Raw genomic sequence first — 15,021 nt, 5'->3', positions numbered from 1 at the left:
AACCCAGACCTAGTGAATCAAGAACTTTGGGTAGGGCCCAGTAATCTGTGTTTTAACAAATCCTCCAGGTGATTCTGATGTGTGTTGAATTTTGAGAACCACAGTTTTACATAATAGAAATACCAACAATGGTACTCAGTTGAATTAACTCTATTCATATTCATTCATATTCATTATCTTGAATAAAAAACATTGAGGTTATTTCAACACAGACATCATTTATTAGCATCAGTCACAGGGCCTTGGCCGAGTTGCTCAGTTGGTTAGAGCATTGTTCCGATACACCAAGGTTGTGGGTTTGATTCTGGTAAGGGCATATACAAGAATCAACCAACGAATACATAAATATATGGAACAAAAAAATGATGTTTCTCTCTCTCTCTAAAAATCAATAAATAAAAATAAGGAAAAAAATCAGTCACAGAGTTAGAAAGGACTGAGGAGACTATGCTAACTCCTTTTTTTAAAAAATATAGAGACCAACTTTTCAAGTGTTTAAAAAAAATGCAGTGATTAAAAGGTGTTTGGACTATCTCAAAACTGTCATGCAGACTAAATAATGTACAGGAATACATTTTATAAAGTCTAAAAATACTACCTGGATTTTAGAAACGAGTTTCAAAAAAGGCCAGCTGTCATCATGCCGTACCAATTCTACAACAAGTTGTTCAAAAGCAGACAATTCATGAACTCCTCCCTGTCGGCCTGAACTTCTTCGATTCAGTGTCACAGGAGATGATTCTAAAGAAATAATTAAATTAACTTTAGGTGATGACAAAGAAAAATATTTGATCACTACAAGCTAAACAGGGCCTATAAATACAAACTAAATTCAAACAAAATTGACATTATATACTGAGATGTTAAACTAACTTACATTTGGGATAAATTTCCATTTGCATTGAAAATTCATTGGGAACAGATTGAAAAATGAGTGTAATACAAAAGAAAATTCTAGAACATAAAGTTTGTGGATTTTTTACCGTTTTATTAAAAATATATTTTCAACTACAGTAAAATAGCAGTAAGCAATTCTACAGTATTTCCTAAAACATATCAATTGGAAAGTTACCTCTTCAGATCTAGAAACTAGACCTCTTTAAATCTTAATTTTATATGGAGAATCTTCTTAAAGCAAGATGCTTTCTCATAAAATCTAAGTATATACCTAAATTGAAATCTAAAGTAGATGAATTAGTAGAAAAGGGTAGTAGTATAGTCCACATATGAATCCAGGTGTTTAAATTCTCTACTTAAATGTAAATCCACATATTCCCCCTTTATTTGTCCTTAGAAACAGGATAGTGATTTCACAAATCAATAACAACACAAATTTTTTCAGCAGTGTTTTTGAATAGAAACAGTTCAGGTTTACTAGTTTGAAGTTCAGATTCAGGGAAAGGCAAAACAGATAAAGGGATAAGAAAAGCTAAATTACCTGATACTTCCTCCGTCCCCCCAAAACCTGACAACATGTAGACTAATTATAACCCATTTTTCACCAATAAATTCTTTACTCCTGTCATTGTTCAAATGATGCAATACAACCTATCTACATAATTCTTCAAAGGATAATAGCATTTTTTGTTTCAATTCATTTTTTGGAAATAAAGTTTTATTACCACGGACATTAAAGAAAAAAGGCAAGATTAAATAGATAAATGGATAAAGAGATTATATGGATAAAGATTACTATAAACAATGATTAGAATTAGATAGATTGTGATCACTCTAACAATAGTACTGCCCCCAATTCTCTAATGCCCCAAATTCAGTATATCAGATAGGAACCTTAACAAATAACCTAATACAGCTTGTTTAGATGATAATGAGTATGAGTGTTTTAAGGAGAAAAAGGTGTAAGAGAATGAAATGTGTCATAATGTGGTATACTGAGACTGTTCAAGTATTGGCCAAGTCTCTCCATTAGCAAATTTCTCACAACTACCCTGCTATACTAGTAGAAATACTAGTGATATAGTTTACCTTTTTTTCTCCAAATAGCTGCCCCTTCAATGAATATTATGCATCAGGGAAGGTTGCTCCCTAAAAACTTTGTATATCTTAGTGACAGCCTTTAAAAAAATGACCCAAAATATCCCAACATTTAATCTTTCCAAATTATTCAATTTTCTTAGGTAAGAATAGTTTAAATAAGACTTCTTCATACCTGCAGATTGTCTTTTCCTGCCTCTTCTCTTGGATTCACTATCTTGGAGAGAAAGTTTTGAAGCAACATTTAGAGATCTTGACTGTCCACTTGACTTTGTGGCAATGACTCTGAAGTTAGGCAAGTTGGGACTATTTTCTGGTGTACTATTAGCACTTGTCCTGCCTCTACGTTTCCTACGAGGACTAAGTAGTTCCACAAATACATCTGCTTGCAATGGACCATGACTCTGGCGAGTAGAACGACTGGCAATTCTTAAAGATTTAGTTTCTGTAGGAGGAGCAGACTTTATCTTCCTTAGGCTTCTACTAGTAGTTTTAGAAGAAACAGATGTTTTGGGTGTACTCTGCTGACTTCTTGAAGTATACCTTCTAGGATCTTGTTGGCCACGACTTGTAAAAGAAGAGTTAAGTCTCCCTCTTGTTTTAATTGGCAATCTAACTTGTGGTCTTCCTCGTTTTGGTGGGCTATAAATATTGTTAGAAAATACAATTATTATATAGAGCAATGATGAATGTACAATTACTTCTATTCCCCTGGTTCTAGTATTCAGCCAATAAGTTCTACATATTACTTTTCTATATTAATGAGACTTATCCTATGCTCAATTCTTTAAACTTGGAGTTAACAAATTTTTATGGAAATCTAAAATGTGTTTTCATATATTTCTTTGTAATGCAGAGAATATTTATTATTTTCTTAGTGATTTCAGGATATCATCATGAAAATCAAATTCTAAATTGTGATAAACTATAATAAAATCTACAGGAGGACCAATAAGCAGACTTAATCATGTTGATTATAGAGTGATAAACTAATCTTTAAATGCAAATCTTTTGTCTCTGTATTATTACTTTTCATTACTACAGTTTCGGCCAATAGCTGCCATTAAAGTAAGCCTTAAATCTGTTGTTCCTGAATACCAATCAAGAATTTCTTTGCCATCCTGATTCTACTGGAAAATACAAAACTAGATTCAATCTTTTAATTGTCTTTAAGTTGTAGACAAGGATAAAATAACTCCATTAAGCCTCCATTTATCCATCTTTCCATATACCCAGACTTCCAGTTTACCTAAAATATTTCCAAGAAGTTTCCAAATTCTTTATCATCTTTATGCTTAACACAATACTACCCTTGTAAGCTACAGGGAATATGGCTCCTGCTAGTTGGAGCTATTTAAAAAACACTTTGTGCCTGGCTGGTGGGGCTTAGTTGAGCATCGACCTATGAATCAGGAGGTCACGGTTCAATTCTCGGTCAGGGCACATGCCTGGGTTGCCAGCTTGAGCCTCAGTGGGGGGCAGGCAGGAGGATCGATGATTGTCTCTCATCATTGATGTTTCTGTCTCTCTCTCCCTCTCCCTTCCTCTCTGAAATCAATAAAAATATATTTAAAAACAATAACAATCCCCCCTGCCCCTCCAAACAAAACAAAAAACTACTTGTTCCCTGGCTGGTGTGGCTCCCTTGGTTGGAGCATCAGTCTGTACACCAATAAGTGGCGGATTCGATTCCCGGTCAGGGCATATACCCAGGTTGCAGATTTGATCCCCTGTGGGAGGGCATGCAGGAATCCTCTCTGATCAATGTGTTTCTCTCACATGGATGTTTCTCTCTCTCCCTCTCTCTCTCTCTCTCTCTCTCTCTCTCCCTTTTTCTCTAAAAAAAATCAATAAAATCTTAAACAACTTGTCTGAAACTGATAGGGCAGTTCTCTCAACAATCTCCTTGGATGGTGGCCTTTTTGTACTTTACTTCTAGGTGCCCTTGTTTCACATTCACTTTCCTGATTCCACATGAATGGGATTCAAATATTAAAAAGGGGGCAAGGTTTTAGGGACAAATAAGGAGAGACTGCCCCATAGCTGGCATAGTAGGAATAACCCGGCCCTAAACTCACTGATTAGGTGTGGGTGGCATAATTTGCAAGTTGCAGAACACTTGGTTATGTGGTAGTATAGACTGTTTCTGTGTGCTGATGTGGTAGGAGTATAAACAAATACAATGTGCTTCTGGCATCTCTCTCTCTCAGTCTCACTCTCTCTGTAGACTGCCAAGATCAACCAAAATTTGTGTACAGAGGCATTGGAAAGCTGCATCTATCTTCATCTTACGAATATCCTCTGGATTGTTTGTTTGCTACTTTAAACATAAAATTAAGTAAAATCACCCTTGAGGTGGGTCTGATTGAAATCCTGTCCAACCTTGAACTCATACTTGATTTTATGATCTGGCAAAGTTCACAAAGCTACTATACTTCCTTGGGAAAAATTTGAATGTTTATAATACATAAAGCAAGGGTAACTTCATGCTACTATATTACTTTACATACTAGTTTTTTAAAAAAATGAACCCCAACCACTCCATTTATACTTGATTCAGTAAAGAGATTGTCTAGTTAGGACTCATGAATCCTCCATTTTTATTGCATGTTAGGACTTACCTGATTTCTTCCTCTCCTTGGGAGTCATCTTCATCTTGTTCTATCTCATACTCTTCCTCCTCACTTTGACCCTCTTCATAGTCACCATCAATTTCATCATCTTCACCTTCCATACTGTCTTCCATCTCTTCATCACTTTCCAAGGATGGTCTCTGTCTAGAGGAAAGTCTTCTAGAACGTTGCTTTGGCCGACACTCTGGACAAAACCAATCTCCTTCAGGCACAGTCTGAAAAGTCACATAATGTTCATTAATCATCGGTCATTCAAAATCTCAATGTTTCAATTACAATCTGAGAATTAGAAAAAGAAAAAAATACCTTGAGCTTTGGTCGAACACAGTAAGTATGATGACCCCGATCACAGCCATCACAAAGTACCATGTTTTCAGCATCACCTTTCTTTCGGCAGATCTTACAACGAGCGTTCAGTATAGACTTAGACCATATCACACTTCGATCCAAGGTGGAGAGGTGAAGAAAGACTTGGGATAGACTAGCAGAAGAAAGAAGGGACTCTCTCCAACGGTCCAGGACTGTTCTATAAGAACGCCCACTGTCACTGGCATCTTAAATAAAAATGGAAAGTGATTAAAGTTTCTAGGCAAATTTTAGACATCTCCTAGAACTATTTTCTTGGTAGTTTAAACAGGATAAATTTTACAGTTCTTGTAATACCTAATAAAAATACCATGGTAATATTAAAAACAAAAATATCAGTTAAAGAAAATATTTGTTGAATCACATCTTGTTTATGTTAAATCTGTACATCAAATGGTTGGGGATTTCAACAGTTAAAAAAATAACTTAGGCAATGTGTTCTCAATCTAATCTTTGTAGTAAATCTTGATCTAATTTAGAAAATTAGCTAGCCTGGCCTATGTGGCTTAGCAGTTGAGTGTCGACCTATGAGCCAGGAGGTCAGTTTGATTCTGGTCACGGCACATGCCCGGGTTGTGGACTCAATCCCCAGGTGGAAGGCATGCAGGAGGAAGCTGATCAGTGATTCTCTTTCATCATTGATGTTTCTCTCTCTCTCCCTCTCGCTTCCTCTCTGGAAAAAAAATAAACAGAATATAAAATAGCTGTATATGTTTTAAGAAATAAACATTTGAAAATGTGAGTAAATAAGCAGTCTGAAAAAGAACCAGAACTTCTACAAGTAAGAGATTAATCACTCAATGGGAGAGGAAAAAAGTAGATGGTTCTAATGGCTCCTCAGACAAAGCTAAAGAGAAATATTAGTAAGGTGGGAAAAAATGCAGTATAGTTCATTTGACTTATTTCCACCCTCTCACTTTGTGCTTTCTTTTAAAAAAAGGTTTTAAATTTAATTTTTAGAGAGAGAAACAGAGAGATAGAAACATCAATGATGAGAATCATCCATCCTATGCCTCATGAATGTCCCCCTGCTGGGGACTGAGCCTACAACCTGGGCATGTGCCCTAATGGGGAATTGAACCGGGACCTCCTGGTGCATGGGTCGACACACAACAACTGAGCCACACAGGCCAGGCTCATAATGTGCTTTCTATTTATCTTGGTTTTTGATAGAAGGCTTCATGAAAAGTCTAGCCTGAGTGGGACTTCCAAGGAAGGCAACAATAAGAACTGTTAATTCAAAGATCTTGAAGAAATCTTTCTGGATAAATCAGAGTGCATTGTTATTTGTAATGGCAAGAAATAAGCTTGCAGAGGCCAATGTGGAAGAGCTGAAGAAAAAGACAAATTATGAAGATATTTTGAATCCTTGAAAATTAATTTGAATGGTTTTTATTATTAATTAATTAATTTAAGGGTATTTTTTAAAAAGTAATCTTTATCGTTGAGATTAATACAGATGTCCCTTGTTTTCCCCCCTCATTGCTCCACCCCATCTGATTCCCACCGCACCCCAGGCCCTCGGCACCCTATTGTCTGTGTCCATAGGTAATGCCTAATCTAATGTCTAATCTCTTCTCCCACGCCCCCCACACCCCTTTCCCTCTGAGAATCGTCAGTCTGTTCCATTTCCATGCCCCTGATTCTATTTCATTCACCATTTTATTCTGTTCATCAGATATTTTTATTCATTTGATTTTTAGATTCAATTGTTGATAGATACCCCTGATTCTATTCCATTCCCCAGTTTATTCTGTTCATCAGATTTTTTATTCGTTTGATTTTTAGATTCAATTGTACTGAGCCAAACCGGTTTCGGCTGTTGTTCATATTTTTTATCTTTACTGTTTTCTTCTTTTTCCTCTTCTTAAAGAATACCCTTCAGCATTTCATATAATACTGGTTTGGTGGTGAAGAACTCCTTTGGTTTTTCCTTGTCTGTAAAGCTCTTTCTCTGACCTTCAATTCTAAATGATAGCTTTGCTGGATAGAGTAATCTTGGTTGTAGGTTCTTATTCATCACTTTGAATATTTCTTGCCACTCCTTTATGGCCTGCATAGTTTCTGTTGAGAAATCAGCCAACAGTCATATGGGCACTCCCTTGTAGGTAACTGTTTTTCTCTTGCGGCTTTTAAGATTCTCTCTTTGTCTTTTGCCCTTGGCATTTTAATTAGGATGTGTCTTGGAGGGGTCATCTTTGGATTCCTCTTGTTTGGGGTTCTCTGTGCTTCCTTGTAAGTCTATTTCTTTCATCAGGTAGGGGAAGTTTTCTGTCATTATTTTTTCAAATAGGTTTTCAATATCTTTTTTAAAAATACATATATTTTATTGATTTTTACAGAGAGGAAGGGAGAAGGATAGGGAGTTAGAAACATCAATGAGAGAGAAACATCAATCAGCTGCCTCCTGCACACCCCACAATGGGGATGTGCCCGCAACCAAGGTACATGCCCTTGACTGGAATCGAACCTGGGACCTTTCAGTCCGCAGGCCGACGCTGTATCCACTGAGCCAAACCAGTCAGGGTGGTTTTCAATATCTTGCTCTTTCTCTTCTTCTGGCACCCCCATAAAGCGGATGTTGGTATGCTTGAAGTTGTCTCAGAGGCTCTTTACACTATCTTCATATTTTTGGAATCGTTTTTCTTTTTGCTCTTCTGGTTGGGTGGTTTTTGCTTCCTTATATTTCAAATCATTGATTTGATTCTTGGGATCTAGTCTACTGCTGAATCCCTGTATATTATTCTTTATTTCAGTCAGTGTGTGCTTAATTTCTGACTGGTTCTTTTCCATTTTTTTGGCATTCTCATTAAGATCCTTGAAGGTCTCACTAAGTCCCTTGGAGGTTTCTAGAAGATTCTTGAGTAACCTTATAACTGTGGTTTTGAGCTCTATATCCAGTAGTTTGCTTTCTTCTATTTCTTTCATTTGTGACACGTTTCTTTGTCTCCACATTTTGGCTGCTTCCCTGTGTTTGTTTCAATGTATTGGGTAGCTGCTTAAGTCTCCTTGAGTTGACAGAGTGGCTTTGTGTCGTAGGTGTCCTATAGGGCCCAGTGGCTCAGCCTCCCCAATCACCTGAGGTGGTAGACACTCTTAGTGCACCCCTTTGTGGGCTGTGTGCACAGTCTTGCTGTAGTTGAACCTTGATTGTTGTTGGTATCACCGGGAGGAATTGACCTCCAGGCCAATTGGCCATGAGGACCAGCTGTGCCTACAATGGAAGAGCTGCTGTGCAGGAGAAACCCTTATGGGGCAGGACTTGCTTCAGTGGGGCTTTGGTGCTCACTGAGTCTGCCCCTGGAGTGTGTCACTTATGGATGTGAAGAGTTGTAGCCCGGTATGGTCTCACTCTGACCACTGGGTACACCGGCTCTTGGTCTCCAGGGAGGTGCAAAGTTAGCCACTGCCTGGGGCCACCCAGCAGGAGCTACAGAGAGAGCTACAGATTTCTCCTCTTTGTATTAGGTTTGGAAGTGTCCAGTTGAGGCCCAGCTCTGAAGCAAGGCATGCTGGTTCTGGTGCTGGGTCTTGGGCCTTTTATTGATAGGTTTGGGGCTTCCTGACCCAGCTGCAGCTTGTTTGACAGAGTTTTAGCCTGAGAAAGGACAGACCATTCATATGCAAAAGCTGCTGTGCTCAGCTTGGGTGGGGTTGTAAATTGGGTAGGGGGGGATCTGAGGGAATCACCAGGAGGGAGCAAACAGAAATGGCTGCCAGTCAGCCTTACACCTGGGAGGTCTCAGCACAGGAACGATGACCACTGTGAGCACCTCTATCTGGAAGAAAGACCCCGAGTTCCTGCCCCAATGCCAGACCGTCCAGTTTTTCCCTGTACGTGTCTGGGTCACCCAGCCCTTTAAGAGGAGCAGCGGGGTCTCTAGTAGCCTGTGTGTTACTCAGATCCAATCCACACTGGTTTTTACAGTCCGTAGTTCTTACTGCCTATAGGGACTTCTTTCCCCAGCTCTGGAACCCTGGCTTGGTGGTCTGGTGGGGCTGGGACCCCTCACTCCTCCGGGAGCCTCCACAGAGGCGAACTCCTTTCTGATTAAAAAAGTGGCACACCCAGGTGCCGGACCAGCCTCCGAGTTTCCGTCCCTTCTACCAGTCTCAGTGTGTTTTCTTCTTTACCTCTCTAGTTGTAGGACTTCCATTCAGCCAGCTTTTTGGCTGTTCTGGATGACAGTTGTTCTGTATTTTAGTTGTAAGTTTGATGTGGCTGTGGGATGCAGTAATAATAGGCATTTACCTATGCTGTCATCTTGATTCTATCGAATGGCTTTTATTTTTAACTCAAATGTTGGTGAAACACTCGGTTTTGATCAAAGAGGTGCTTTAAGAAATTTAAACAAGCTCAAGGTCCAATTTTTATCCCACCGATTCCTACCTACTTTCAACTATTCTAAATATAAAATAAATATAAATGGTTGTCTATATTTTCCTATAGCATTCAAACAAGGGTAAATACAGTAATATACAATTGATTCAATTTTCCTCTTAATTGTTTATCTTCAGCCTTGCTTCTTCTTCAGATTATACCATGCTCACAGGCAGAAATGTCTTGTTTTTCTTTTATCTTCCATTATGCTAGCACAGGTACATTCCTCAAGAAATTACTAAATGAAAGTATTTAACTAACATAAAATATTGTTAGAGTCATATGATCTACTATTACACTGAGAGATTTTATACTGTTAACTGCCACTCTAGGAAATCCAAACAACAAAAACTCCTAACCTGTAAATCTTGGAATCCATACCTCTTCAATCTTTTCGCTAATATCTAAGTACGCTAAGATTCACCAATGTTAACTTTTTATAAACAAACTTAGAAGAGTTTGATTAGCCAAGGTGTGAAATGTAGAAAGGAAAATGTTAGGAAGATGATATTCCCTTCCAAAATAATCAGAACCAAGGTTTTCCTTCAAAAGCTAAATAAGCAAACCAGTATTCAGCAATACAGGAAGTGAAGTCATAATTATTTAAAAAAGACGAAGTTCTTTAAAAAGTTAAAGAACTAGATTGATCTTCCTCTAGCTTTTTTTGGTTCTTTATTTTTCTATCTTCCTTTTGATCTTTATTAATTTGTGTGACCTAATTTCAAATTGATAGTTTGAAGATTTTTCATAGCTTAAGGGTTTAACCATAAGCATGATTTTATAAATAATACAATTATTAACCTAAATGATTTTCACAAATCTTACATAAAATAATTGAAATATGATGATATTCCCAAGCATAGTTTTATCCATGTGATTAATCCCTAGAGTAAAAAGGACATATTAGGGAAGGTAGAACATAAGTAGAATTTTTATTTCTTATTTGCTTCCTTAAGAAACTGAAATAGCCAGGCTGGCATGGCTCAGTGGTTGAGCGTTGGTGGACCCATGAACCAGGAGGTCACAGTTTGATTCCTAGTCAGGGCACATGCCCGGGGCGTGGGGTCAATCTCTAGTGTAGGGCATGCAGGAAACAGCCAATCAATGATTCTTTCTCATCATTGATGTTTCTATCTCTGAAGGTCTCAGAGATAGACCTTCCTCTGTGCTTCCCCTTCCTCTCTGAAATCAATTAAAATACACACACACACACACACACACACATATATCAAAAAACTGAAATAATATCTGAAGCTAAACTGGGAAAATCCTACTATAGTTAATTTGCTATGTTGAAAAATTATCAAGAATGGAAAATTTTTATATTCTACTCAAACATTTATAAAGTGGAACCCCCTTTTCCCTCCTGAATGATAGTCTTTATTACCTTGTTCCAAATATTCAGGCTATCTTAAAACCCATTGCTGCCTCCATTTCCTGTTGTCCCATTCAAAACAAACCCCTCAAAGACAAACATAAAATAAAGAGCTATAGACATCAGTTTTACTATTAACTTTTTAGTGGGCAGCAATGGTAACAACCATATGATAAATAACCAATATCTGGCTTTGACCAACATATACCACCAAAATAAGTAAGGTAAGTTGACCTTTTTAATTTTACTTACCAGAGGCCCAGTGCATGGAATTCGTGCACTGGTAGGGTCCCTAGTGGGTGCCAGCTGCCGGCCTGGTACTTCCTCTCTTCCCCCAGCCAGCCCAGCCCCCTGGTCAAAATCCAGTTCGAGGGGACAATTTGCATACTATGCTTTTATTACATAGGATTTTAAAATTCCAAATTAAAATGGTTTTTAAAATATCTTTTGGGATGAAATGAATGTTCTAATACTCCCATATACAAACCAGCATTTAAAAACTTCATAGCTCTAATGTAGCTACCAGATATGTTGCAACATCTTCTCATGTTAATTTTTTTCCTTTGTTTAAATAGTTAATAAGATGTACTGATGAAAATACAAATACACTAAATAATTAATTTGATTTTTTCCCTCTTGAACTTATGAAATTTAACTGATGGAAATTTCAGAAATATAAAAATCAGCAGAATTGTATTTTACCTCTTGCCCCTTTTGGAATCATAGGATTGATGAGTAGTAGTAGCATCTTACATTTATAAGAGCTACGTAGTTTACAAATAACTTTTAATTGAAATTTTAACTGAATTAATTACAGCTTCAATATGTGGTTATAAGAAATAATACAGAGAGACGCCTTGTACATGTAATTTGATTTAGACAGAAAATATTAAGAAATACTGAAAACTGGGAAATAACAGTAATATAGTAAATACAAACTCTGATATCTTTGTGAGCTGTGATCGTATGTATTTTATTTCTTACAAATGTTACTTTCAATGTGGAAAGTGTGTTATTAAGCTCATGGTAGAATTATCAATTTATAAAAAATATGAGTAAGTTCATCAGAACAATGAGATACTGGCCAGAAGCTCTTCAACTTAAAAATAGACACTTTACAAATATATTCACATTCTGAAATTGCTCTGATAGCACCATCTGTTTATAAAACTTTGTTCTTACTACTCAACAAGTAATAATCAACAACATTTTAAAAGATTTTAGTCTATTCAAGTTCTTTCAATAGGAGACCAAAAAGAGATGGTTTTAAAGAATTGTTTCTTCTAGTACTGATTATTGAGATATAAGCTATTCGAGCCCTAGCTGGTTTGGATTAGTGGATAGAGCGTTGGGGACTGAAGGGTCCTGGGCTTGATTCCGATCAAGGGCACATGCCGGGGTTGCAGGCTCGATCTCCAGTAGGGGGTGTCCAGGAGAGAGCCAATCAATGATTCTCTATCACTGATGTTTCTCTCTCTCTCCCTTTATCTCTGAAATCAATAATAATATATTTTAAAAAAATCTATCTCGATATGATGAATTGTAAGTTAATTCAACATTTCAGGGAAGTAGAGTATGACAGAAAATTGATTTGAAACTTGAAACATGTTTTCCTAAAGACACAATGATTATGTTCCTTAATTACTAGTCCCTGAAAGCATATTAATTTCGTAAATTGCTGAAATATGATCCAGATATTCTTATTTCTATAATTCTAATAATAAATTATAGAACATTTCCTCATCTATGTATCATTTAACACTTGGCCTTCCTTCCTTCCTTCCTTCCTTCCTTCCTTCCTTCCTTCCTTCCTCCCTCCCTCACTCCCTCCCTCCCTTCCTTGGGGATGTGCCCGCAACCAAGGTACATGCCCTTGACCGGAATCGAACCCGGGACCCTTCAGTCCACAGGCCAACACTCTAGCCACTGAGCCAAACAGGTCAAGGCTCTTTCTTTTTTTAAAAAAATATTTTTTTTGACTTTGGAGAGGAAGGAAGAGGGAGAGAGATAGAAACATCAATGATGAGAAAGAATCTTTGATTGGCTGCTCCTTCACGCCCCCAACTGGGGATTGAGGCCACAACCTGGGTATGTGCCCAGACCGGGAATCAAACCGTGACCTCCTGGTTCATGGGTAGACTGATGCTCAACCACTGAGGCACACTGGCTGGGCAACATTTGGTATTTCTGATCTAGCACTTCTTATATAGTGTTCAGGTTAGTGTTCCACATTAAACCATACCCTTAATGGTGGAAATTTAAGTAGCTTCTTTGGAGTTCTGTTTTTAAAAATTAACAAAAAATTTATGTACAATCTTTGATTCTTCAGAGTCTGGTTAATCATAGGTTGTGGTAATCTTACTTCTGATTAAGGTTTCACAAAAGAAGATATTGACAGAAATAGTTAAAAAGACATTTATTAAATACCAAGAATAAATTTTTAAAAATAGTATTTCATATTTTTTTAAGATTTTAAAAATAAATCTCATCTGAAAGAACTCATGTATTAAAATGAAAATACAATCTCAAATTTTTCAAATAAATTAACTTCATTATGTTAGCCAATGAAGTTCTATTAATTAAAAGGCAATTTCAAAATCATTTAAAAGATAACTAGTATCTTGAATTAAAAACAGATACTTACCAAGTGGAGCTTTGAGAAAACGCCGCTCAATGCCTTGCTCTATTTGAAAGAGTGCCATTGCCAGATAATGAACCACGCTGCTCACTGACTGCGGTGTACTTGCATTTGTTGAGACGGTACTTGGAGTTTCTGTTTTTATGCCCAAAAGTCTACAATTAAAACAATGAAGAGTTTATGGTACTTAAAAACACTATTAACAAAAACAAAAACAAAACACTATTAGGTGAGACTTGAGTACTCTCATTCATCCAAATGCTTGCTTACACCTGTGTAAGAAATAGTTTTGCCCTAGTCATTTGGGCTCAGTGGATAGTGTCGGACTGCGGACTGAAGGGTTCCAGGTTCGATTGTGGCCAAGGGCACATGCCTGGGTTGCAGGCTTGATCCCCAGTAGGGGTGTGTGTGCAGGAGGCAGCAGATCAATGATTCTCTCATCATTGATGTCTCTATCTCTCCCTCTTCCTTTCTCTCTGAAATCATTAAAGAAATATATTAAAAAAAAAGTTTCCTCAATCTCAAGGAGCTCTAATAAAATAGCAGGAAAGGGAGATATATACATGAATCAAGAGCTAAAAGATATATCGTTATTGAAGGGGTTAGAGGGCAAATATTTGGAGGAGGGGAGGTGATGAGACAAGGCAAAGGGAAAAGGCTTTAGAGAGGTGACACTGTGTTGACCCTTAAAGGATAAGTATCTCAGGCAGCTTATCTCTATTTCTCTTGCTTCGTCTTTTACTGGGTAGGACTATATAGCTGTCTCCTAACTACTTAAGATTAGCCTCCAATCTTATGCCCTTTGCAATAAATCTCCACACTGCAGCTAAAATGGTCATTTTATAAAAAAAAATTTTAAAAATATATTTTTATTGATTTTTTACAGAAAGGAAGGGAGAGGGAGACAGAGTTAGAAACATCAATGGGAGAGAAACATCAATCAGCTGCCTCCTGCACACCCCCTAATGGGGATGTGCCTGCAACCAAGGTACATGCCCTTGAAGCAAATGGAACCTGGGACCCTTGAGTCCACAGGCCGACGCTCTATCCATGAAGCCAAACCGGTCAGGGCTAAAATGATCATTTAAAAGGACAAACCCATACACGTGAAGTCTTTGGTTTACTGTCTTCCCTCCCAGAATCACTTCTTCCCACATTTAGGTCTGAGGTTTGGATTTACTTCTTCTAGCATTTTCTTTGCTGCTTTCCATGTTTTACCAAGACAAAGAGCCCGCCTATGAACTATATTTGCACTGAGTATTTACTTCACCCTGTTCCAGAATTACTAGCTTAATGCCTTTCTATTATTTCCTTCTACACAATAAACTCCTTAAAGCAGGGACCAAAACCAAGATGGCGGCATAGGTAAACACTGGAAATTGCTGCCTCCCACAACAAATTCAAAAATACAACCAAAAGACAAAACGGACATCATCCAGAACCACAGGAAGGCTGGCTGAGGGGAAATTCTACAACTAGAAGGAAAGAGAAAAGCACACTGAGACTCAGAGGAGGTGTGGAAGTGCAGAGGTGCGGAGGTGCATGCTGCAAGGGCTGGCAACTGAGGATGCGGCTGTCTTTTTGAATCAGGAGGGAGTCACAAGCCCCTGGCGGCTCTGAACTCCAGTTCCGG

General features: G+C 37.7%; 1 protein-coding gene across 1 annotated transcript in view; it reads right to left on the bottom strand.

Annotated features, from left to right (window-relative positions):
• The window catches only part of BAZ1A (bromodomain adjacent to zinc finger domain 1A), a 105,982-nt gene that overhangs the window by 5,877 nt on the left and 85,084 nt on the right, over positions 1 to 15,021 (bottom strand). The window contains exons 22-26 of the mRNA XM_015561312.1: positions 13,395 to 13,543; positions 4,935 to 5,182; positions 4,617 to 4,843; positions 2,171 to 2,637; positions 599 to 741 (exon numbers count right to left, since the gene is read on the bottom strand). Coding sequence (XP_015416798.1) covers positions 599 to 741; positions 2,171 to 2,637; positions 4,617 to 4,843; positions 4,935 to 5,182; positions 13,395 to 13,543 — 1,234 coding nt within the window. The remainder of the gene's footprint in view (positions 1 to 598; positions 742 to 2,170; positions 2,638 to 4,616; positions 4,844 to 4,934; positions 5,183 to 13,394; positions 13,544 to 15,021) is intronic.

The sequence above is a fragment of the Myotis davidii genome, unplaced genomic scaffold, assembly GCF_000327345.1.
Source record: "Myotis davidii unplaced genomic scaffold, ASM32734v1 scaffold176, whole genome shotgun sequence".
Classification (NCBI taxonomy): Eukaryota; Metazoa; Chordata; class Mammalia; order Chiroptera; family Vespertilionidae; genus Myotis; species Myotis davidii.
This window is presented reverse-complemented; position numbering and strand designations above follow the sequence as displayed.